The sequence below is a fragment of the Equus przewalskii genome, chromosome 22, assembly GCF_037783145.1.
Source record: "Equus przewalskii isolate Varuska chromosome 22, EquPr2, whole genome shotgun sequence".
Taxonomy (NCBI): Eukaryota; Metazoa; Chordata; class Mammalia; order Perissodactyla; family Equidae; genus Equus; species Equus przewalskii.
In genome coordinates this window covers 47,994,592-48,019,903 of record NC_091852.1, presented here as the reverse complement: position 1 = coordinate 48,019,903, position 25,312 = coordinate 47,994,592, and the positions used below count along the sequence as shown (strand labels likewise).

General features: G+C 52.2%; 1 protein-coding gene and 3 long non-coding RNA genes across 4 annotated transcripts; 1 reads left to right on the top strand and 3 right to left on the bottom strand.

The window, feature by feature from the left end:
• Window positions 1–567: 567 nt before the first annotated feature.
• On the bottom strand, window positions 568–6,728 carry SPINK4 (serine peptidase inhibitor Kazal type 4). The gene is made up of 4 exons (XM_070590203.1): window positions 6,668–6,728; window positions 2,166–2,206; window positions 1,519–1,604; window positions 568–755 (listed from the first exon to the last, which is right to left on the bottom strand). The coding sequence occupies exons 1-4, from the start codon at window positions 6,726–6,728 to the stop codon at window positions 641–643; spliced, it is 303 nt and encodes a 100-aa protein (XP_070446304.1). The 3' UTR covers window positions 568–640.
• LOC139078637 (uncharacterized) lies at window positions 3,020–4,333 on the top strand. Its single transcript, XR_011531665.1, has 2 exons — window positions 3,020–3,132; window positions 3,545–4,333. It is a non-coding gene; the product is annotated as an uncharacterized lncRNA (long non-coding RNA).
• Window positions 6,729–7,343: 615 nt separating the features above from the next.
• Window positions 7,344–15,920, bottom strand: LOC139078639 (uncharacterized). Its single transcript, XR_011531667.1, has 3 exons — window positions 15,240–15,920; window positions 14,978–15,122; window positions 7,344–8,041 (listed from the first exon to the last, which is right to left on the bottom strand). It is a non-coding gene; the product is annotated as an uncharacterized lncRNA (long non-coding RNA).
• A 3,743-nt stretch (window positions 15,921–19,663) lies between these two features.
• Window positions 19,664–24,851, bottom strand: LOC139078633 (uncharacterized). The gene is made up of 2 exons (XR_011531659.1): window positions 24,417–24,851; window positions 19,664–22,878 (listed from the first exon to the last, which is right to left on the bottom strand). It is a non-coding gene; the product is annotated as an uncharacterized lncRNA (long non-coding RNA).
• Window positions 24,852–25,312: the final 461 nt, after the last annotated feature.

The window sequence follows — 25,312 nt, the reverse complement described above, 5'->3', positions numbered from 1 at the left end:
TTCCTCAAATAGAGACTTCCTTTCCCTTCTAGACCTTTCCAAACTCATTTCTTTACTTAGAATTACCTTCCCTTCTTCCTGCCTTTTCCTAGCTCATTTCTACTCCCTCAGGGCTGAGCTGAGATGTCACCTCCTCTGGGAAGTCTTCTCTGCCCTTGCCCTGCACCCCCAGTCCCCTGGGCAGCCCCGTCTGAGCCTTGAGCATCCTGTGCTGCAGTTGGCTGATGGTCAGCGTGGTTTCCCCCACAGACTGAGCACATGCCCGGGAGGCGTCATGCTGTCTAGCTCATTGTCCTGTGGTAGCCCCAGCATCCAGCACATAGTAGGTACTCAATACAGAATTGCTGGCAGGAGGAATAAATAGACAAGTGAGGTTGCCTAGTGAGTCAGGGGTAGAACCAGAAGAACCCAGGTCTCTGCCCCGCCCACAGCCCTGTCCCAGCCGTGGCTTTCTGCTGGGCCACATGCTGCCTTTGAATTACAGTTGTGTTTAGTCTGTTGGGGGCCCCTGTCATGTTGGAGGACTCTGCTCAGGCCGAGTGTGTGTGAAGGATGATGCAGGTCAAGTCTTGCTCCTTTCAGATGCGTGTGCACAGAGATGGGACCACCCAAGCAAGCCCAGGGGAAGCTGGGGGTGGACTTACATCCGGGTCAAGCAGAGCTGGCAGTCATTGTCATACGTGACCTGGTCAGTGCCGTAGACCAGGCTGGATGTCTGGGGACAGTCTAGAGACTCTGCCACGTGGTCACATGGGCTGTGGAGGAGGGAGGAAGGGAGGGCGCACAGGGATTCAGAGGCAGCGAGGGACCCAGGGGCTCTGCTTGAACCAGCAGGGCTCCAGGGAGGAGCCCAATTCAAGAAGGTGCCAGCGTGGCTCCAGTGAGCATGGAACCAACCACTAGGGGCCCCTTGGTGTGTTTGCTGGTATGTGTGTGTGTGGCTGTGGCTGTGGGAGTGTACAAAGTGTGCACCTGTGTCTGCTGAGCCCAGGTATGCGGGCATCCAGGTGTGTCCCTGTGTTTAAGTGTGTGGAATGAGTTTGTGCTCTGAAGCTCCTGGGGATGGGTGCACACACTCCTCAGAGGGTCTCACTAGAACCTCTGCGCTGGTTCCGCTGAGGACCCCAGGAGACAGCACCACCCATCATTCCCAGGAGACCATCCTCCCTGGGCTCCTGAACTCACCCTGCCCTGCATGACCTCCCGGGCTCTTGGTGTGAGAAGGCTGGAGAAGTGGGACAGGGCCTGGGCTTGACTGAGGCTCGGTCTGAAAGGGTTTCAGGCCAGCCTGAGGTCAGAGTCAGAACTTGGTCAGCCTTGGGAAGGGGTCGGGGTGGGAGGCAGGGCGAGGCAGGGCGGTGCAGTGGAGGCCCCGGGCCCTGGAGACCTGGGTGCCGCACTGATTGGCTGTGTAAACTTGGAAGAGCCATTTCCACTCTCCAAGCCTCAGTTTCCTCATCTGCGAGACCTGTGAATAATTGAGATAATGCATGTAAAGTGTCTGGCACTTGGGCTGGCGCAGAGTAAGTGGTGCTGGGCTCTGCCAGGCTGATGGCCAAGACGCCGATGCTGATGGCTGGAGGTGGCTCTGTGCCTCCTGTCCCCTAGGTGAAGAGTGGGATGAGGGTCTCAAGGAGGCCAGTGCCACTGCCTTGGGCCCCGGAGACAGCAGAGCCAGGGCCAAGGTGGAATTGGGGTTCAGGGACCCCTTGGTGTCTGTGCTCCAGAGTGCAGGGGTAGACGGCGGAGTGTGGTGGAGAGGCTGGCACACTCCACGAGGCCATCAGTGCACTGGGTCGCCTCCCGGGCCAGAACCCCGTGGCCTGCCCTCTGCACTGTGCGGAGCAGAGAGCGTGCCGTCCTGCCGGACCTGGGCCGGGGATCTCACTGCCGCAGCGGGGCCTTGGAGACCCGGTCGCGCAGATCTCTCCAGGGCCCTGAGGTCAAGTTTGCAACTTTGGCAAGGGGGCTGGGCCTGCTCGGCCTGGAAGGGCTACTCTGGGAACATATAGGCTCAGGAGGCCACCCCGGCCACTGTGGAGCCATCGGAGTCATCTGAGCAGGAGTGTAAAGAAGAAAAACGCTGGTTTCCCAGCATGGCTCCCCTCTGCAGGCGAAAGGCCAGAACAGCAGCCCTGGGGCCAGAACTGCCATGGCCACCTTACCATTCTTGAGAAAATGGGCTTTCCTGCCGACGCTGGCACTTCTGAAAGGCAAAAAGGCAAGAATTGAGTGATGTCAGCTCCAGGCCCAGGTCCAGGGGTCTCAGGACCTGCAGGGGACCTATCCCAGCCACTACCCAACTCGGAATTCCTCAAGGAAAGTAGTGAGTCACCAGACAGTGAGGTTCCCAGAAAGCCACTGTGACCTCGGGTTACATAAACAGAGAGAGAAAGTAAAGAATTAGGGAGGTGACAGTCCAGCCTGTTCCTCGTCAGATTCCACTGAGATTGTTATGTACCATATAACAATAAAATAGCAATTCAGCTACTGTGTGCCCGGCATTGAGAATCTGTGCTCTTAACTATTCACACCTCTCACTGCCATGTGACAGGGAGCAAAGGAGGCAGTAGTGGATGCTGTGGCCTGCCAGCCAGACCCCACCAATGGCTGAGGCACTCATTCCTCAGCTGCCAGGGATATTGCGTTCCTTCCCAGGAATTAGTCTCAGAGAAGGGGAGTGCCTTGCCCAAGGTCGCATCCCCCTCCCAGAAACAGCCCGTGTCCACCCCGGGTTGATGTGGGTACAACGGCCCAAACCCCTCGTCTGCCTTCACACAGTGCTGAAGGGCCACCCAGCGCCAAGCTCCCCGCTGGGTCATCGGAGGCCTCTGCTGCACTGCATCACAGTCAACTTCCCTCATCCTCCATGGGTGTCACCCCTGAGCACCCCGCATAGACCACGTGCAGATCCGACTCTGTTTCCTGGGGAAACGGGAAACTCACAGGGGAAGCACACAGCTTGTTGAGGGCAGCGCTGGGATGCACACAGCCTGGTTCTCTCCACTCACACCTGTGTGCCCCACAGCCCCTCCAGGTCTAGACGAACTGCTTCCAGGACACGAGCCAACTGTGACGTGACTGGCGAGCATGACGGGGAGGAGGGAACCGGAGCCACATCCAAGGCCACAGGTGGAGGGAAGGTGTCTGTAAAGTGGAGGAGGGTGGGTGGCTCCCCAAGTCTCTGAAGGGCTGTCCTGGGAACAAGGGAGAGGTGACTCTTCTCAGCGTCACAGGGCAGAGCCCATCCATGCGAGGAGGCTTCAGAAGGCAGGTTTGGGTTCCAGAACTTTCTCTCGGTGGGAACTATGTCTCAGTGAAGGAGGCTGTCTCCAGAAGTGGAGAGCTCTCCGTCACTGGGAGGCATGCAGAGCACTGTGGTTTTAGCTTTTCCTGGGGATGCTCTTGCTAGCAATTTCCAGGGTAGAGGGGGAGAGGGGAATAGAGAGTAAAAGACCTCTGATGTGCTGTCGCACTGTGGCATTGGGGCATCAAGTGCAGGTCTGGCCCATCACCACACTGCTCACAACCCTTTCTGTGCCAGAATTGCTGGAACTGGAAATTACCCAGATGTCCTTCAACAGGAGGATGGAGAGACTGTTGACACACACACACACAGAGGGATACAGCCCAGCAATAAAAAGGAATAGACAACTGACACATGCAACAGCATGGCTGAACCTCGAAAACCTGCTGAAACCTGCAAAAGAAGCCAGACGCAAAAGACTACCTGCCGTATGGAGGGGCCACCTCGGGCCAAGGTCGTGGGCAGCCTGGGGGGCAATGCAACTTTCTTTTTTTTTTTTTTTAAGATTTTATTTTTTTTCCTTTTTCTCTCCAAAGCCCCCCTGGTACATAGTTGTATATTGTTCGTTGTGGGTCCTTCTAGTTGTGGCTTGTGGGATGCTGCCTCAGCGTGGTTTGATGAGCGGTGCCATGTCCGCGCCCAGGATTCGAACCAACGAAACACCGGGCCGCCTGCAGCGGAGCACGCAAACTTAACCACTTAGCCACAGGGCCAGCCCCACAATGCAACTTTCTATGTGACATTCTAGAACAGGCCAAACTAACCTATGGTGGAAGAAAGAGCCGTGGTTGCCTCTGGAGGTGGAGTCAGGGAGGGAATTGACTGGCAGGAGGGAAATTTCTGGGGCAATAGAAATGTTCTGTGTCTTGATAGGGGTTTGGGTTACACAGGAATATGCATTGTCAAAACTCATTGAGCAAGATTCTTTGAGTGATATGATTTGTGCATTTCATGGAATGTAACTAATAAGGGACCAAAAAGCATTAAAAAAGTATAAAGCCCTTGCATGGCTTCCTGTCATGGTCACTAAGCTTGTTCATCTTTTTTTTTTTTTTTTTTTAAGCTTGTTCATCTTATGTTTAGGGCACAGCATGGGCTGATGCCAAACTTCCTCTCTGGGCTCCCTTCCTGTGCACCCCTCCATGTGCCCACGCCCAGCTAGCCCTCTCTGCTTGCTCCTCCCAGAACAGGCTCTGCTCTGGTCCATGCTGTTCCTCTGCCTGAAATGTCCTTGTTCCCCTTCTCTTCCTATTGACTCACACCCTCCTCTCGAGGCTCAGATGCCACCTCCTTGCGAAACCTTCCCTGATGCCCCCAGTGTTTCCTGAGCAGGCCTGAATTCAGGCTTCTGTTTTAGTCCATTTGGGCTGCTATATCAAAAATACCGAAAACTTGGGGGCTTATAAACAACAAACACTTATTTCTCGTGGTTCTGGAGGCTGGGCTGTCCAACATCACGGCCCTAGAAGATTTGGTGTCTGTCAAGGGCCATCTTCCTGGTTCATAGCCCCTCTTTCTCCCTGTGTACTCACATGGGGGAAGGAGCGAGGGAGCTCCCTGGGGCCTCTTTTATAAGGACACTAATCCCATTCCTGAAGGCCCCACCCTCCTGACCTACTCACCTTCCAAAAGTCCCCTCCCAGTTCCATCACCTTGGGGGGTTAGGATTTCAACACATGAATTTTGGGGCCCACAGACATTCAGAACATAGCAGCTTCTTTCATGCCGCCACATGCTGTCCCACTCGCTGGGTCAGTCCTGCCTCCCATGGACCTAAAGGAGCTCCTTGGGGCTCCTTTGTCTCTGCTCCCATGTGGCAATGCCCTCCACACAGTGACTGTTCAAGGAACTGACCATAAGTGCATTATGGGAAGGAGGACTTCAGAACCTTCCTTCCTGGAGGATGCAGGAAGAAATTGCATTTGCCACCAGGCTGTCCTTGACCTTGGCCCAAGGTGCCCCCTCCTCACTCCGCCCAGGCAAGACTCTGAAATGGGCACAAGGACGCTCTTCAGGGCAGAGCTCCTCGGTGTTGCTCAGGAAAGAGATGCCAGGCTGGGAGGAAGCAGGCTGTGCTGGGTCAGAGCCCCCAGACCCATTCTCGTTGCTCCAGCCCCTAAATCTATGTCCCTGGCTGGGGAAATGGGTGTGGGACTAGCCATGAGGTCAATGGCCTTGGGGTCCTGCCAGGCCCTACCCTATAACATCATGGCTTTGTCCAGGTGGGTCATAAGTAGTCTCCCTGCTTCCCCGTTTAGTCTATTCTCGACGTAGCAACCAGAGCAATCTTTTTAACACATAACTCTGCTTGGAACCCTCAGTGCCTCTCATTTGGCCTTCAAAGCCTTACCCAGTATCTTTCCAGTTGCCTCTATCATCTCTTCTCCCATCACTCTGCACCCTGCCTCTCACTCCCCTCCTCCTGCACTGGCCTCCTTGCGGTACCTCAAACACTCCAGGCATGCTCCTACCTCAGGGCCTTTGCACTGGCTGTTCCCTCTGCTTGGAACCCACTTCTCCCAGTTATCCACATGGCTCACTGCCACCTCCTTCAAGTTTTGCTCAAATATCAGACTCTGAGAGAGAATTCTCCTGATTTAACATTGCAGCCCCCTTCCAATCTCCAACACCCTGCCAATATTTTCCCTTTAACCTTTATCACCTTTTGACATCCTGTTGAACACACACTGCACCAATCGTGTTTACTGTCTGTTCCCCTCCCTGCTCTGGCATTGGATTTAAGCTCCGTCAGGACAGTTCTTTTACTCTGTTTTAGTCACTGGCCTATTTTAAGGGCCCAGAACAATGCCTGGTAGTGTCACTAAGTGTGAGGCTGTAGAGATGCCCAGGCCCCGAGGAGGCCCCGCTCCAGCTGTGTGTGTCCCGCCCAGGGCGGGGCTCCCGTGCTCACATGCTTGCTTGCTGTCAGTCCCGCACTGTGCCCAGCAGGCGGAGGGGGAGCTCAGAGGACGCAGGCCAGTCTCCCTTCAGCACCCACCGCCCTGCAGCCAGCAGACTTGCCCCTCTCCCCGCCAGAGGCCTGCTCCCTTCTGCCTGCCGCTGCTCTAGCCCAGTAGTTGCTCAGGGCAGCTTTGAGCTAGAACAACCTTCTACCTCACAGCTGGAGAAATGAGGCCCCACGGGGGGAGTGAACTTTTGCAATTCTGGGCCAAAGTCAGGATTTGAACCCAGGTTTCTTTCCTCCTAGCCAGGGGCTTTCCCCACCACAGTGGAGGCATGCAGAAAGAAGGAATATGCAGAAAACCGAGGCCTCACAGGGGGCTCCAGGCCCTGCCCCTGTCCCACCCAAGCTCACCTACCAACACCAAGCCACAGAGAATCCAGGCTCTGCCCACTCACGTCTGTCCACCACGAGGAGGGCAGCCAAGGTCAAGACGACCACCCACAGGCGGACGGCCATGCTGATCCTGGGCTGAGGTGGCCTGAGCTAGTGGGGGCCTGGGCCGGGGGAAGGATGGGGGGCCTGTTTATAGTGTTGATCCCCACCCTTATCTGGGGCCAGATGGACTGACCAGCAGCATCACCCAGAGTTAACCTCTGCACCCTGGCATCCGGAAAGGGCCTGCTCTTGGCAGAGATGCTGAGCTTGTGGTGCGTGGGGCTGTGGGGCTGGCAGATTTCCGGCATGAGGAAAAGTTTGGACAGCTTGCAAAGCTGACACCAGTCTGAGGGCGTTCAAGAAGGAGAGGGAAATGGAAGTCGAAAGAGAAAAACAGAGAGACACTAAGTCAGAGAGCGAGAGAAAGAAAAGGAGAGGCAGGAAAAAAAGCAGCAACTTGAGGTAGCAGGAGGGAGGGAAAAGGGGCTGGAGTCACCGGTTCCTTTGCCAGTGCCTTGGCCAACCAACTGTGTGTACTCAGAAAAGCCACTTTCCTTAACCAGACCTCAGTTTACCCATGCACAAAATGGGATGATAATTCTGCCTCTGTCTCCCTCCTAGGGCTGCTGTGAGGATGAGGGTGGGGATAGCAGATGGGAAAACATTTTGCAGAGAGTGAAATGAGGTGTAAACATAAACAGAAATGATTCTTTTTATTTCTTTTTATTTCTTTTTTTGCACTATGAAGAGAGCACAACTGACAGAGGGGGAAAAAAGGCAAAATAAAACATAAGGAAGACACCCTCCTGTTTCAAGTGTATATGTTAATTTGCATTTCAAAGGGTTAAATACAGACAAGATTCTTTTCAAGAAAATTCAGTATCTGAAACTCTCCTATACTCCTACAACGTCTATGAATGAGCAATTTGGTTATCTGCTTTCAAAGACTTTCTGATTTATAAAAAGAATAAGAAAGTTTGATTTACATATGCATTTCTCTAGTTCATTGAGAGCAGTGATTTTCAGCTGCATCTGCAGATGAGATTTCCCTGGGGAGAATTTAAAACTGCAGATGCTGAGCCTCACTCTGAAATATTTGAATCAAAGTTTCAGTGTTTTTTAAAAAACCTTTTTATTTTGAAAGATGTCAAGACTACAGATAAGTCGTAAGAATAGTTAAATGAGTCAGTGGGAAGGGTTCTTGTTCAGGAATAGCCCCTTCGGGGGCCCCAAGCAGCCAGATAGACACCCGGACAGATGGATAGATGCTCCAGATCTGCAGCCAAGCCCAATCTGAGGGCCCTGACTCAGCTGTGGCATCCTCCTGCCCCTCCTCAGGAACCTCCTGGGCCCGCAGATGCCTCTGAAGTGGGTGGCAGTTGCTCTTCCATTGCCTAGCGAGGCAGAGCAAATATTTAACAATGATTTCCCATGCTAAAGGAAGAACATCATCTCCTAAAGGGAGGGGAACCTTAAAGGTCATCTAAGTCCTGCCTCCCATCTTCCACTCAGGTCTTCCTACAGCAACCCCACCAGGAAGTCATTTCTCCTCCAGCGACGGGGAGCTCACTACCTACCAGTCTCATTTTTAGATGGCTTTAAACAGAGTCCTTCCTCACACAAGAGGTCGGTTCCCTGAGACTCCTTGAGGGGTCCCAGCTCTGTCTCTAGCCTCCTGCACCTGCATGAACCCAAGGTGAGCACCTCCATGAACCCTCCAGGGGTTCATGAGCACCTCCAGGCTAGCAGGTCCAGCCCCTCGCCTGCCCCCACCCTTGCATATGATGAAGCTCCTGGGCCTCTCTGCACTTCTCATTTGGTCCCCAGGTCTCTCTGCCAGTGTCCCAGGTTAGAGGGAGACGGGGACAGGGAGGAGCAAAGGAGTTTGTCACCCTCCTTGTTTTGGACGTTAGACCTCTATCAATGTGGCAGGAATGGCTGCTGATGGTTCTAGCTGCTTCAAGGGACCAGGAAGCTTGAATTCTGCATCTTTCAAAGTCCAGAGTAAAATCAAGAGCAGCCTGTGGGGTGCCGAGCCCACCTCCCATCCCCCTGCCCAAGGTCTTTCCTCGGACCCACCCCTCCTAGATTCACTCGTAGTAACAAGCTTCCTGATCGGTCCTCCTGTCAAAGTATAAGCCCGACTCCTATGTCCAACTGCTATGGGACAGCATCCCTGTGGATGTCCGTGTATCCAAATAAACCTCATTCATTAATTCAGAATTCATTCCTTCATTCGACAAGAGTTTAAGGAGCAGCGAGGTGCCAAGCTCCATACTGAGTGTTTGATACAGCAGGAAATGAGTCAGACATAGTTCCTGCCCTCAAGGAGCTTGTGGTTAAGTGAGTGACTAGTACTAAATGGGCAGCCAGCAGACCTGTGTCATCACCACTGGGATCAGCCCCATGAAAGAGACACACTCAGTGCTCTGGGAGGATCCAAGACCGACCTCTCCATCTGGGAAGTCTGGGGTTGGCCCAGTGGCTTAGTGGTTAAGTTCACATGCTCCACTTTGGAGGCCTGGGGTTCATGGGTTCAGATCCTAGGTGTGGGACCTACACACATCTCATCAAGCCATGCTGTGGCAGCTTCCCACATACAAAATAGAGGAAGACTGGCACAGATGTTAGCTGAGGGACAATCTTCTTCACCAAAAAAAAAAAGTTCTAAATCCATCTGGGAAGTCAGAGGAGGCCAAGGGATGAGCGGGAGGGGCAGGCTGTAGCAGAGTGGAACAGTGTTGCAGGCAGAGGAAACAGAATGTGTTAGGACCCTGAGCAGGAAGAAGCTTGGCACATCCAGGGAACAGAGGCCAGAGCAGCTAAGGTGAGGTCAGTGAGCAGAGAGAGGCATGAGATGAGCCAGCAATGGCCGAGGGGGCCAGATCTCCGCCCCCCACCCACATCCCACCACCTTCCAGTGGTGGAGTCTGGAAGCCAATCTGGCAGCCTCCTGTGCCTTCCCACTGGGCGTATAGGTTCTGCTTCCTACTCAGCCCTTTAATCTGTCCGTCCTCCTCCTCCACACTCGCCGCCATGCCCTGGTCCTGGCACCGTCATCACTGACCTGGCTACCTTGATGGTCTCCTAACTCATGCACCTGGCTCCCCACCTGCCACTCCAAACCACTGTGCACAGCGGCCAGGCGAGCTTCCCAAAATGCAAACTGGGCAAGTCACCCTTGTCCAAAACGCTGTGATGGAGCCCACTGCCCAGTGACGAAGCCCAGGCGCCCTTCAGTGTCTGATTCCAACCTACCTTGTCAGCCTCACCTTTGCCCCCCCCCGGCCCCACGCTTCTTCATTCTACAGAACACTTTGCACAATTTATTCTCTCTGCCGGCAATGCTGGGTCTCCCATCTCCATCTGCAACACCCCCACCCCCCATCCCTTATACCAGCTCAAATAGCCCTCACTTCTGAAATCTTCCCCACTGCCCTTGGTCAACCCGGGCAAGGTCATTGCTGCCTGCCCCAAATGCCCCACCCTGACTGCTCGCACTTCCTCTGTCAGAGTCTGCTTCCTGTGCTCTGGGCGTGTTTGCTTGTCAGCCTTGCTGATAGAGCTCTCTGGGATGGGTGCCAATCCTGAGGCCAGCGCACAGAAAGTGCCCAAATAATGTTGAGTGACAGATCCAAGAGGGGGCAAAGGACAGTGGGTCCACGGACAGAGATGGTGGCAGCCCTGGGAAAGAGCTCAGAAGCAGAGGCATCTGCTGTCCACACTGATCCCTCCATGCTCCTGGGATGCCGTGAGGCCCTGAGAGAGCCCCCGACATGCACCAGACCCCAGGTGGCCTGGGTCAGAGTGTCCGGCATGTCTCTGGCAAAGGGGCAAGGCTGCCTCCCTCCAGCCTGAGCCACTTGCCCTCATCAGGCCCCTGCCCCAGCTTCCCTGGGATGCAGAGAGGACAGTGAGAGAGCTCTGGACTAGAGAGAGGTGATCTGGGTTTGTTCATTCCTTCAACAAATATTAATTAAGTGCCTACTATATTCCACTGACTGTTCTAGTCACCAGGGATTCAGCTGTGTATAAGATGGAGAAAGTCTCTGCCTTCTAGCAGCTGACAACAAAGAAATACAAAATAAACTCATGATATGTTCTGTAGGAGAGAAATTAAGTGGCATAAGGGGAGAAAATGATGAAAGGGAAGGAGGCTGCTCTTTTAGATGGCGACATGCGAGCAGGAAGGAGCCTGTCAAGTGGAGGAACTGTATGTGCAAAGGCCCTGGGGTAGGAAAAAGCTTGGCATGTATGCTCAGGCATATAAATATCAAGGAGTCCGTAATGGCTAGAGCGGCATGAATGAGGAAGGATGCGGCAGGAGGGAGAGGGCCAGCCCACACTCAGGTCCCAGCCCTACCACTAACTTGTTGGGTGAACTGGGGTGCACCCCTTCCTCTCTTTGGGCCTGCACATGTGCTCCCATCTGAGAAATGGGCCCGCTGATATGTACCACCCCCAGCCTGATTCCCAGGGCAGCTGTGAGGCTCTGAAGAGGAGAGGGTGAGGTGAGAGGGGTGCAGCCTCTGTGACACCATGGGAGTGCCTGAGTGGGGACCCCTGGAAGCAGAGCAGAGGCCAAGCTCTGAAAGCCCTGGGCACCTACACACGTGCTGGGATCAACGCCATACAGACAGAGTGGCCCTAAACCTGCGCTCGGGCAGGGAGCCAGTGAGCCCCGTCTCCCCGCCCAGGTCAGGGTGAACGCCTGGGGCTTGGCGCCAGCTAAGTGGGCACTCCCCAGCCTGGCACAGCAGCCCTCATGCCGCCTGCGGAGACTTGGCCTGGTGCCCCGCTCTTCCAGGAACACAGCCCCTCCTTGATGACGGCAACATGATCCATTAGGTCTGAGTCACGCCCGCTGAGGAGTGAGTGTTTGGCTTAAGGTGGAGGAGCTGAGCCCAAGGAGGCTGTGGGCCTGTCAGATGGCAACACCAAAGCAGCTGCTTCCTCCTGGCCCTTCCCTGCCACCTTCCCTGGCCCCTCAGCCCACATCCTGCCCCACCCTTCCTCCAGCCTCCAGTGCCCCCACCTGCCCATCCACCTGCTATGAGTCGCCCAGGTGTGCGCATCCACACAGGGAGGCCTGGTCTGGGCATAGCCAGCTGCACGCCTGGCCTTGCCTGGGCTCCTCAGCCACCCGACTCCATGTCCCAAGTCTGGCCACTTGTCCAGAGCTGCAGGGCCCCTCACGATGTTAGTGGGGGGAAAGGACACCCCTCTACTCCTTTAAGGGGAGATTTCATCTACTTGTCTGGGATGTGATTCCAAGGGGCACTCAGCGATGGGAATGGGCTGAAGTCATCGCTCAGTGGGGCACCCACCCTGCCATTCAACTGACAAGTATTGAGCACCTGTCGTTGGGCACCAGTCACTGTGCCAGGTCCTGGGACCGCAGAGATGAGTGAGACCTGGATCTCTAGGCTCAAAGAGCTTGCCATTCACAAGTGGTGGGGAGCTGGAATACACATACGGACACTTGAGCAGGTCTTTATAACATGCCATGGTTAGGGCAGTGATAGAAATAGTGACAGAGATATTTCATGGACCCCTCTCTTCAAATGTCCAAAAGTCAGCTTTCCATCGCCTCTCCACCCAGAGATGCCATACCTACCAGTTCCCCCGTCTGGGTGGACAGCATCACTGTGATCCAGGTGCCCTACGCAGATGGGAGCATCACCCCAACCTTCTCCCTTACCTCTCCGTTCAGGGAATTAGGTCTGACTGATTTCACATCCTCCCCGTATCTCATATCCACCGCCCCCTCTACATTTCCTCTATCATTGCCCTCATTTGGCCTCCATGACCTCTTGCCTTCATTACTCATATTGTCTCCCTGTCTCCAGTCTCACCTCCTCCAATTCCTTCTCCATTCTGCTTCCTGAGAAATCTTTCTGAAATGCAACATGACCACATGGTCCTTTTTAATATTATTCAATTATTGTTATCAATTCAATTAAAATTATGCAGTCTCTATTGATTTGAGGATGAAAACCAAACCCCTTGGTGTGGCATACAGGCTCCTCCATGACTGAGCCTTTGCTGGCCTCTCTAACATTATCTCTGGCCACTTAACCCTTCACTGCATCAGGCAGAACCACCCACCAGGCTTTTATGCCTCTGAGCTTTTCTCATGCTGCACCCCCTGCCTGGAGCGCCCCTCCATCACCTCCCTTGGGTCGTTTCCTTGTCCCTCAGCTCCCCCAAGTTTGGGCCCCTCCTCTGCACAGACGTCTATGCCAGCAGCACCTGTATTGTTCCAGGGCCCCGTCTTGCTTATGTGACTATCTCATCCTTCCTTGGAGAGAGGATTGGGAGAACATCTGGTTCACCTCATATCCGCCAGGCCCTGCACACATGTGTTGACTATATGAATACATCCGAGACTGAATGCAACTTCAGGACAGCAAGGAACCTGACTCCAGGTGTCCAGTCAGCTGGACTTGAGGACTGCAGAGAGCTCTGAGCACCAGCCTGGGCTCCAGTTAGCCCAGTGGATCTAGCCACTGACCACCCGATGCTGTATCTATGTGGAACACAGGTGGCACTCTATTCCAAGGACCACATTTTTCTAGTTCCTGGTTCATCTGGCTGGATCCCCAAGAACTCAGCATCTCCTCCAAGACGTAGATGTGGTGCTTCATTCCAAAAGCCATCCCAAGCCCATCTACGGGGCTTGCAGACAGCAGCTTCAGTACTTGCCTTCTCTCTCTCAGTGCATGGAATCCTGGCTTGATCACCATCAATCAGGAGGAATTTTTAGGCCAGTCCTCCCCCTAGGAGTGACCTGGGGTCACAAGAGACCTCATGTGCTGGGGCCATGTGCCATCCAAGCATAGCTCTGAGCTCAAGTTCTCTGAGCGTGCATATGAAAGAGCTTAGAACAAAGGCTCATGAGACCCTCTTGCTCCCCTTTCAGAGCTCTGATGGTCTTTAGAAAGACATCCATAGGTTATTACAGCCAGGTGCAATGTGACACCACTCAGACCACTATTAATTCTGATAGGCTCCGTGGGTTGCAGGTAACAGAAACAGACTCTTGCCAATTAAAGCAGAATAGGAATTTTCCAGAAGAGGTGTGGGGTTGTCTTAGGTTGAGCTCACTCAGGAGCAGACCATGAGATATTAGATTCCAAGTAGTTTTCTGGGAGTTGATCTGGGGAAGCACTGGCCGGGGAGTGAGAGGAAGGGAAGCAGAGAAAAGAAGAGAACCAATTGTGTGCATTACTGAGGTCACCATTGTGGGAGACTGGGCCTCAGTCCTACCAGGGTGGCTGGGACATTGTGCAGAACACATCTCAGTTGTCTCCCTGAGGGGTGAGGGAACTGGGGTATATATCCACCAGCTCCCGCCGGTCACTGAATGAGGGCTGCTGGAGGGAGGCCTTCAACTCCCTGGCCCTACTGGCCTGCCCATCTCGTGTCTCTGGGCATCCAGAGAGAGCCCTCGGCCAAAGGATCGCAGGGGTGTGGATGGAAGCGCAGGTTTGCACAGGAATGATGAGTGCCAAGGAGATGGGCATGGGGCACTGACAGGGCCTGCCACCAGAGCTGCATGAAAAGTTAGATGGAAACCCAAAGAACAAGGTCCAAGAAAGAATCGGGCCCCAAAAGCCTGCTCGAGTCCACTTCCTGACCGGGGAAGGTGAGACATTTTGGTGGACAGTCCCACAGAGATTGCATCCAATGGGGGACAGTTATTCTCCAAAGCAAAGGTGGCATCCTGTTATCAGAAGAGGGAGAAATGTTGCTAGTCAGACAAAAGCCACAGATGTCGTGAAGCCTTCCCCATATGCTGATCTCTCACCTGTAGTGTAAATTCGATCGCAGGAGCCCAGGGCTTCATAAGACTGGACCAACAAAGAACCCATGGAGTCACCTGGATACAGGAGCGCTATGCGGAACAACGGCTCCCAGGCTCACGTGCATCATTTGGAGCGCTGAGTGCTGGCTCCTCTGGCCTGGGCAATGCCTTAGGGGTGAAGCGGGAGGCAGCGGTGCCGTCAGAGCCTGGAGTCTGGAGACCTTGCCTGTGGGACTTTGGGCAGGTCATTTCACCTCTGAGCCTCAGTTCCTCATCTGTGATCAGGGTCCCACAGGTGGCTGTGTGGAACGTGCACCTCTCCAGGGGGTGCTGTTCATGTCGTACTCCATGGGGGCTATAGTATGAACTGAGTTGGAGTGGTGGCAGGTAAGCTATCCTGCATCCTTAGTGGCAACCTCCACAGGCCAGCAAAATGCCCATAGGACCCTGGGGTGTCCAGGGGGCACCAGCGCTTTGTTCCCAATCTCCCACTCCCATGTTTCTCTTTGGGGGCCGCACTCACGTTCTCCAGAGGTTACGTTCAGTCTCAGATGTGTCCATACGTTCTTCCACCGTAGACGGTCTCACTCCACACGGTCAGACTGCAGCAAGCTTACAGCATCCCAACTGAGGGGCTCCTCTCCTCTCTCCACAGTCTCCTCCAGCGTCTGAAGCCAAGAGAAGACTCTGAGAGCACCTGACGTGTTGTGTCCTCGTCTCTTGGCTCAATCAATGTGGCCAGGGGGCTGGGCTTCTTTGGTTGGCCAGGCTGGGGTCACACGTACCTTGTTGTTGCCAAAGGAGCAAGATAAAGCCATTAGCGATGGTTTGGCCTGGCAAAAGACCTAAGAACCCAAAAGGTTGAAGTTCTCAGTGCGAGTCCTGGGAGTCCTGGAAATTCTTTCCTTTGTGCAACCCTCCCCTCTGTGTCTAATGTGCCCCCTGCCGTGCCGCACACCCTCTGGAGGCAGCACAAGCACTTCCAGCCAGGAGTTGTCGGCAGCCCCTGGGCATGGGTCCAGACAGGTGAGGGAGGGTCTGGACCCCAGGCTAAAGGCACTGGGTAAATACTTGCTATGCTTCAGTGTTGACAGGTGAGGCCTCAGGCCTTGTCTGCCCCTCTCCGGTGCTTGTCTCCTGGACAGCTCTGTGAACCACCCAAAGACCCTGCTGCCCTCCCTCCGTGGGAGGTGTGGTCCAGGCTGGTCTGCCGCCCACCTCCTCCTTCCCAGCCTGGAGGAGGGGGTCCTCAGACCCTCACCACCGTGTCCTCCTCTTGATGCTGTCCAGCCACTGCTGTCCCTTCCTTTCTGGGTTCCGAGGCCCTAAAAGGATCTGGGACCCCTCTGAGGAGGGGAGAGGCTGAAGAGAGACACTGGCAAGAAGGAAAAAGCAGGGTCCTGGAGCAGGCCAGCATCCGTTTGATCAAGGCCCTGCCACTTACCAGCTGTGTGACCTTAATTCCTAAATCTCTCTCAAGGCTAGTGCCCTCTTTTATAAAAGGGTGATAACAGCCACTTGATGGGATTAAAGGATACTTTTGTTAAGTGCGTAACCAAGCTCTGGTACGCTGAGAGCACTTCCTTATGGCGGTGATGGTGGGTACCATGCTCTGAGGACCTGGTTTGGAGGGGAGGGGACCGCTAGGGCATCTGATCTCCCCTCAGGCTCACCTCACACAAGCCCCAAATCCCCGCCAACAGCGCCACCTCCTACCAAGCCTGAGAAGTGTCCCCAGGTGGCAGGAAGCTTTCCACTTTCTCCACGCCAGAGGTTTCCACCATCCTCAGGGGCCAAACCCTGGCACCATGAGATGCGTTCAAAGGTCCCCGGGTCTCCAGGTTTACCGCGGTTGTGTTCTCTGTTCCTCCCTCACCGCCCTGCTGAGCCGCCCAGATCTAGGAGCTTAGATATCTATTCAATCCTGCTCCGCCCCTGGCCTCCTCGGGCCAGGCCTGACATCATGGAGCAGACACTGCTAGTCTCCCAAGGGGCCTTCTTGTCCCTAGAAGAGCTGGAAAAGATGACTCTGAAGGCTTGTCACTCCCTGGCACTGGGGGCTGGTGTGGGAAAACCACACAGTTTGACCACTTATGTCAGAAGAACCCGTCATCAGATGTCAGGGCTTTATTACCAAATGCTCCAAGCACTGTGCTAGGAACTTTGCTTGTGTTCTATGATGCTCACAAAGGCCCTATAATTACCTCCATTTTACGGATGAGAAACTAAAGCTCAGGAAGATGAAACAGCGTGTCCTGGGTCTCAAGGCTTATAAGCAGCAGAGCTGGCGCTCAGTCTGTCTGACTTCAAATTTCATAATTTCACTAGATTTTCCCACCCGCTGAGATTCTGCTTCCAAACATACACATTCAGCAGCTCATCCTCGGCCCAGCAACTGAAACGGCAGGGGGAGGAGAAACACAGTTCGAAGTGAGTCTTCTGGAAAGTCTTTGTGGTCCAGCCTTGGTGAGGAGTCTCCAAAATAGCCAGGTGTGGACCACAGGTAGAGGGATGCTTCCTGTGGTACCCACCGTCGCCTCCATGAGGAAGTGCTCCCTGCACCCGGCTAAGGTCCAGAGGTCCCTGCAAACAGGGATGCTCCAGAGGGCGATCAATCCGGGGTCCAGACGGAAGGTGGGGGCGCTGATGCACACGCTGTGCGGCACAGATAGGTTCAGCACGCATGACCCTCGTGACCCCATCTTCCCAGCTGTAGCACCTATGACCAGGCTAAGTTTAGACACAGAGGGCCCAAAAGACTGCTCCCCTCTCCCCTCAAAAGCTGCATCCTCCCCCTGACGTTTACACAGCACCTGTGTTGTGCCAGGCCCTGTTCTAAGCCGTTTCCATATATTAACACAGTTATTTTTTATGAAAACCCTATAAACTAAGTGTAACTCCATTTTACAGATGAGGCAATTGAGGTACTGAGGGATGAAATATCTAGATCCAGGTCACACAGCTGGGATTGGAGGTAGGTAGCCTGTCTCCGAGGGCAAGGAGCTACAGCAGCCTTTGGGCACGCCTGAGCAGAGGGAGAGCGAGAAGAGTTGCTTCTGGTGCTCTGTGCCTTGGTGGGTTGAGATCTAAAGCCTCAGGGTTGGCATTGCTCCCTCCCTGGTGAATTCCTCCTGCCTGGACCTGAAGGCACCCCTCCCTCTGTGTGAGTGTGGTCTGGCCGTGGACTCTCCTGTCCCTCTCTTCCTCACCAGGCGCTTCTCCTCCTCCTCATGTCCCCAGCCCTGTGGTCTTCTGCCGTCCCTTTCTGTCTCGGATGCTGTGCTTGTCAAGGGTCCAGGGCTGCTCCAAGAAGAGGGACTAAAGGGAGGGTCAGTGTGGTTTAGAGAAAGATCATTGACTTAGGAATAAGACAGAACTGGGTCTGGATCCTGACTTGGCCACTCACTAGCTATGGTGGGCAGAATAATGACACCCCCCGCCCAAAGAGATTCACTTCGTAATCCCCCAGACCTGTGAGTACGTTATCTTGCCCGGCAAAAGAGACTTTGCAGCTGTGATTAAGCTAGGATCTTGAGATGGGGAGATTATCTTGGATTGTCAGGGTGGGCCCAATATAATCACAAGCATTCTTGTAAAAGGGCAGCAGGAGAGTCAGAGAATGAGATGTGAAGATGGAAGCAGAGCTCAGAGTGATGTGGGGCCACGAGCCAGGGATTGCAGGAAGCCCCTAGAAGCCGGAAAAGGCAAGGAAAAGATTTGCCTCCAGAGATCCCAGGAGGAACAAAGCCCTGCTGATCCATTTTAGAGTCCTGACCTCCGACCCCGTGAGATGGTAAATTCATGTTGTTTAAGCCTCTAATTCATGGGCATTTGTTACAGCACCATGGGAAACGAATCCACAACTCTTACGACCTTGAGCAAGTTCCTCAAACCCAGAAGCTCACATTCCCTCATCTGTGAGATGGGAATATTAATACCTACCTTGCAGGGTTGTTGTGCTAGCAAAAGCATGTATTAAAAGCCTGGTTCATGACAAAACTTAACAAATGGTGCTGTTATGAAAAGGAGGAAAGAGAGGAGAAGAGAAGCAGAAAGAGGAAGAGGAGAGGAGAGAACCTGGGTGGCAGAGCCGCATTCTGGGCACCCAGGTGGCACATGGGTTACACGAAGACCTGCCCAGCTCCTCCCTGGACTATCATGGCTTTCATTCATTTTGACTCCAGGATACTCTTATCCCCTTTAGAAGGGTCAGGGAGCAACCTCTACTGATACATCCTTCTGAAAGCTTTGCCTCCTGAATGAGAAACTGAAAGGTTTCAGTCTGTTTGGGCTGCTGTACCAGAATACCATAGACTGCGTGGCTTGTGAATAACAGAAATGTATTTCTTACAGTTCTGGAGGCTGAAAGTCCAAGATCCAGAGGCCAGCAGATTCAGCGTCTGGTAGTTCACAGATGGCTGTCTTTTCACTGTGTCCTCACATGGTGGAAGGGGACGAGGGAGCTCTCTGGGGTCTCTTTTATAAAGGCACTAATCCCTCTCGACTCTGCCCTCTCGACTTAATCACCTCCCAGGCCCCCATCTCCTGATACCATCACACTGGAGATTAGGTTTCAACCTATGGATTCTGGAGGGACACAACCATTCATTCTAGAGCATGAGATACAGAACAGTTACAAGGACCTGCCCCAATTTATGTTTCTGGCACCCTCCGTGGCCCCACCCAACCAAGGGAAAAACATCAGGTTTGTCTTTTGACCTCTCAATTTCCCAGGCGTGACCAACAACAGTCTATGCAGGAATGTGCAAATCTCACGCTGAATCCTCCCCTCGCAGAGGAATTGGGCTGTGGTCATTCACCATTGTGCCTCGCTGCGAGAAAGCCGCCACCTCCAGCTTCTGTACATTTGCGACATTTTGCTTTTAACATTCTAGTGAGTGAAAAATGATATCTCACGGCGGTTGTAATTCATGTTTCCCTAGAGACTACTGATGTTGGACACGTTTTCCTGTGCTTTTTGGCTATTTGCATATCGTCAAGTGTCTGTTCAAGTCTTTTTGCCCCTTTAAATAAATTGGGTTGTTCATCTTTTTATTGTTGACATAAAGTCATTATTGGTGAATGTGTAGAATGATACAATTGCTTTGGAGAATTGTTTTGGCAGTTCCTTAAAAAATTACATGTACGTCCACCCTATGACCCAGCAATTCCATCCAAGATGAGTCAAGACGTACGGCCACGCAAAGGCTTATACATGAATATTCATGGCAGCTTTATTTGAAATACCCACAAAGTTGAAACAACCTGAATGTCCGTCAACTGGTGAATAGAAAGACGAACTGTGAAACACTCACACCGCGGAATACTACTCAGCAATAAAAATGAATTACCTATTGATACATGTCACAACATGGATGAATCTCAAAAAACATTATGATTCCCGAAAGCGCGAAAGAGTACACATTGTATAATTTCATGTGTATGAAGTTCTGCAACAGGCGAAGCTTATATACAGTGCCAGAAACAGATCAGTGGTTACATTTAGGGTAAGGAGTGGGAGGACTTCCCAGAAAGGGAAGGAAGGAACTTTCCGGGACGATGGAAATGTTCTATATATTGTTTATAGTGGTGATTGCACTAATGCTTACAAATGTCAAAATTCATCAAATTAAAATTTATGCATTTCATGGTATGTGAATTACATCTTATTTTTTAAAAAACCCTGAGTTGTGAACTGCTACCACCAGGTGGCAGTGGTGCCTAATGCCCAAGAGACTGTAAAGTTGGCACTGTGACCAAGATTTGTGAATCGTTATATTTGAGTGTTCCTGAAAACATGAAGCATTGTCTTGTGGGCATGTATTTTTAATTTCAATCAATACTATTGTGCAAGAGGGCTCTGTTCCTGACGTTTTTATCCCCTCTTCAGCACCGTGTGTTAAAGATCTGTTTACGTTGCTATGTATACACCATTGGTTGCTAGTTTACTGCTCCTTATTATGAAAGACTTTCCAATGATGGACACCTCATTGTATCCAGCTCCCCAACCATCACAAACAACTTTGTGATAAAACACCCTCTTACGTGTCTCCCCGTGGACCTGTATGAGAAGTTCTCTAATTATATAGCCTGCAATGGGATCCTTCCCACATCTGCTCTTATTTATTTATTTGTATTTTTTATCCCCTTCTACTTAATAAATATCCCCCAGATTATTTATGAAAAAACAGCTGAATCTGAGCATCCTAAACTTTTATTTAATTTTATTTTTTATATATGTATATGTTTTTCTGGTGAGGAAGATTGTCCCTGACCTAACATCTGTGCCCATCTTCCTCTATTTTGTGTGTGGGATGCTGGCATAGCATGGCTTGATGAACAGTGTGTGGGTCCACACCCAGGACCCGAACTTGCAAACCTCAGACCACTGAAGCGAAGCGTGTGTAACCACTATGCCACCGGGCTGGCTCCTAAACTTTTAAATTAAAGGAAATACTTGTTGTGAGTCCGTTTATTTTTTTTTGTCTCCTTGCAAAACGTGTAATGTTGTTTATGATGTCGTTTAAACATACAAAATAGTATTGCTGACTGAGATTTGGACCTCCAAATGCATAATCACGGATTTTCACCTACTGAATAAATTTTCCCCAAATGTTCATGGTAAAACGGCTGAATTTAAGCAACATCCTAAATGTTAACTTCAAGGTGATGTGTTAGAACAATGTTTAAGGCAAGATTCCTCAACAGTGGCACCACTGACACTTGAGACCTGATAATTCTTTGCTGTGGGGGCTGTCCTGTGCATTACAGGACGTTGAGCAGCATCCCTGGCCACCCCCCACTAGACACCAGTAGCACCCTCCTCCTTGTTGTGACAACCAAAAATGTCTCCAGATGCTGAGGAACATGGAATGGGAGGGGCAAAATCGCCTTGAGTTAGGAGCCACTGTTTAAGGTAAATGAACTCTGGGATTCACTTGGGGCCTTTTTCTAGACTCTTCCTTTCTTTTTGTCAGTTTATTTCAACTCTAATCCCAGCTACGCACTTGCAGTATGTGGTCCCTTTTAAAACTCCGATCCTCCCCTGCCTTCTGGCTGGAGCACAGCTCTTCCTGGGGATACTTACGGGCATCCTTAGTCTTTTAGCGGACTGAGCACCAAGCAGTGCTCCTGGTTCCCTTCTCTCTTGGTTTCCTGGCTTCTCCCTCTCAGCCACTGCAGTGGGTCAGAGGAGGAAGAAGGAGTCGGAATTTCTCCTTGTGTCCTCCTCCCCGAGGAATCCAGAAGAGCAGAGAGAGCCCCACAGTCTGATGACTCAGGTGGCAAGGGGAACAGAAAAGGAAGCCTCTATTTCTTTTTGGTTCTCACATCTTCTTCCCTTACCGGCTAGCTAGATCTCCTTCGTAACTTAATTTTTACCCACAATCCTTGGATGAATACCCAGAGTCATGACTGTCCCTGTATTCCTCAGCACACAAGCAATAAGATGCTTCTCAGGAAAGTTCTCTGTGGTCATATTAGTGAGGGCAACGCTGCCTACTGGATCCCTCTCCTAGACACTAGCAATGACCACGAGTCTATTATAGCCTCCAGAAGCTCTTCAGATGTCTATTTTTAATCCAGCATTTTCCAGATTAAGTGACTACAGAACCTTCTTACCTCCCCTCCATCTTTTAACAAATATCTATTAACACCCCCAGAACTGGTGTCCCAGGGAATACAGTTTGGGGAATGTTACCTATTAACAACCTACATCTTTTGTAAATTGCCTTCAAAAGCCATTAATGCGTTTGTTCCTTTATTCAAAAAAGCTGCTGAGCATCCCCCATGCCAGGTATTAGGGCTCCAAAGATGATTTGTCCAGCAGCCCCGGGGCGGCAGAGGTGCAGGCGAGTCCAGCTGTCAGCAGCTGTATCAAGGTTTGAGCGAGGTGTTGGGGAAACGAAGGGAGCAGTGATTAATTCTGACACTGGAGTTCTGATCCTCTTCACAGATTCGGCAGTATCCCACTAAGCCTAGAATACAGGACTGGGCCCCTTCCATCCCGTGGGATCAGGGGCTTCTTAGAAAGGCCCGGTCTCAGGCTCCACCTTAGAATGACCGAGTCGGAACCTGTGCTTTAACAAGGGCCCCAGATGATCTTTACGTCCCTCACTGTGTGAGAAGCGCTGCCTGGAAATGAGCACGCCTTCTGACGAGAATGTAAACAGAACCAAAATGCACTTCTGTGTGGTGTCTCGGCCAAAGGTGGAAAGAACAGGAAGGGAAGACCGGTCAGGGCAAGAAGTGTCGTCTGTTCTCTCCTAGCCCTCACTTCACAGTGGCTGATTCAAGAGGGAAGCCTGCAGGGATGTCATCAGGGAGCCAGGACGGTAAGGAGGCCGTCCCTGTGGGCCTGCTTGCCTAGATGTCTGCTGTGGCCGGGTAGGCTTCCGAAGCACAAGGCACGAGGCATGACGCACACTGGGAAAAAGAGAAGGAGCAGGTTCAGAGGGGAAAGGGATACACCATCTCCGCCGTGGGCCAGGCGAGCGGCCAGCTCAGGGCCACAGAGCCCAGGGCGCAGGGCTCTATATAGAGAACTTGCGGCTTCTTTCTCTTGATCCTCAACACTGGTCAAGGGAGGAGGTGCAGGGAGGTTGATGGTAGCGTCAGGAGGCAAAGACGGGCAGGGCGAGTGTCCCTAGAGGCTGGTAGGAGGTCACGCCCTGGGCACTGGGGGGATGGAACTCTGCAGGCCGCAGAGACTGCAGGCAGAGACTGCAGGCAGCGCAGCCTTGGCCAGGGCCCGGGGGTGGGGAGTGCCCAGGGAAAGGCTCTTCCCACAGACTTGCCTTGTGACGGGTGGGGTGACTAGCCCAGGTGGGAGGTAACTAAGGGGAGGAAACCACATGGATAACCGTGATGAAGGGTAGCAGAATACGCCCACCGAACATATGACTGCAGGAGTTCAGGACACGCCACCCTGAAACACCCTGCTTTGGTATATTGAGCATTTTGAGCTGATGGCACTTGAAAAACAGCAAATGCCAGGAGAGCTTTCTCTGAACTCCCCTTATTTGCCTAAAGACAGATCCTCCTAAAGAAGCTCTCTGTCCCACATCCCCTCCCCAGAGGTACCATCAAGCAGGGAAGACTGACTCTTATCAGAGGAGAGGAGACTAGAAGTCGACACCACACCCAGAAGACAAACTCCATCACAAACCATAACACCTCCCCTCCATTCTTCTAAGGGCCCATTCGTCTTCCCTAAAAATCACTTCCTTCTGCTAAGAGGCCTACATTCCCCTCCCCTCTCCATATCAAGATGGTATTTAGTCCTGAACTCTGAGCCACCTCGGGGAGTTACTCATTTTCCCCTGGGTGTCTCCCGTGCATACATGTGGCAGATACGTGCGTAAACTTCTGTTTGTTTTTCTGTAGTTAACTGTCTTCTATTACAGGGCTCTCAGCTAAGAACTCAGAAGGTAGAGAGAAAATCATTTTTCGTCTCCTACAACAGCAAAACGAAACAAAATATCGAAATACCAACACTGCCTTTCAGCACATTTCCCTGCCCTGACCCCAGGAGGAGGCCTTACGGGTGATGCATCAGGGGTGCGGGTACGTGCCCTCCAGACGGCCAGAACCCAATGCCTGATTCACCAGGATGAAGAATTCTTGCTATTTCACTTAAATATTCCAAAGGTAATTCAGGCAGGAATCAGGTAGACAGAGATGGGCTAAGGGAGATGCCATTTCATGTCCCTCCTCAGAGGAAAGGGCCCGAGCACAGGCCCAAAGGCAGGACCACACTCACCTCGGCAGGAACAAGGACATCAGCTTACATGTTCCCTCCGGTCCTGATTAAGCCGGCCTGATGGTGCTTTCCACTCTCCAAGGATACCATTCATACCCTGCGCGTGTCACTGGTGGTAGAGTCCCACACCTGTCCCCAAGGACACGGCTACTTCTGACTCTACTTATTTTCCAGAAGCCCCCTACAGTTGGCCCCAACTCACCCTGCCTGGAAGACAAGAACTCCCCAGATCTCCGCAGTAGGTACCCAGGGTGACGGGACTCACGATAGCGACCGCACTCCCACCGGCAGCCCTCAGCAGAAGGTCCCTGTGGCACCACCTCCTCCTCTCTTCTGAAGAAAGAGTTAACCCGACAGTTGTTTGCCAAGGTTCCCGCACTAACCAGGCCCAGGCGCCCAGGAAACGGAAGCCCTGGCTGGGACTTGCCGCTCAGTCTGGGTCGTTCCTGATAATGTGAGCAGATCATGCTGCACATGTTCTCTTAGAAAAAGCAGATAAAATTCTGGATACAAAAGCAATTCATGCTCATTGTAGAAAAATTGGAGTATTAAAAAAATATAAAGGAAAAAAATAAGTACCACCCCTAATTCCACCACCTAAACGCAACCTCTTTGTACATTTTGGTGACTTCCTTACAAGTTCTCTTTTTCTCTGCTCGTGTGTGTATGCTTTTAACATAACTGAGATCGCGATGACCGTAAGTTTCCTGCCTTCCTTTTTCACTTGGCAGCATGTTATAAGCTGTTGCTTATTAAGGTTTGCTGTAATCATCATTAATATTCCATCCCGTCATTCTGTCATTTAGTTAGCCACGTTCCCATAGTGCTTACAGGTTGATATTGCACTTCAACCAGGAATGTGCAGAAAACCAGTGGTTCCTATAATCTTTGTTTTTAGCTGAGCTAGTCTCTTGCACAACTTCCCACCTGCTTAATGGGAAAATGAGCAACGAGTCTAACTGAAGAATAACCTGAAGAGGCAATTTAAGGAGGCTGCCTTTAAGGCGTTTATCCTTCTCCACGATCCCATTTTGCGTGTCAGAAGCCCCCGTCTTTCTCCTTGTATCCCCTCTGTAACAAACGCTGACCCCTGCTCCC

What these genes read in the sequence shown, in the direction of transcription:
- SPINK4 (XM_070590203.1), bottom strand. Translation starts at nt 6,728, where the DNA reads ATGGCCGTCCGCCTGTGGGTGGTCGTCTTGACCTTGGCTGCCCTCCTC. An exon ending in AGCCCATTTTCTCAAGAATG is followed by an intron (nt 1,605 to 2,165) that starts GTAAGGTGGCCA and finishes CTCTTCACCTAG; the next exon opens with GGGACAGGAGGCACAGAGCC. An exon ending in CCCAGCACCACTTACTCTGC is followed by an intron (nt 756 to 1,518) that starts GCCAGCCCAAGT and finishes CCTCCTCCACAG; the next exon opens with CCCATGTGACCACGTGGCAG.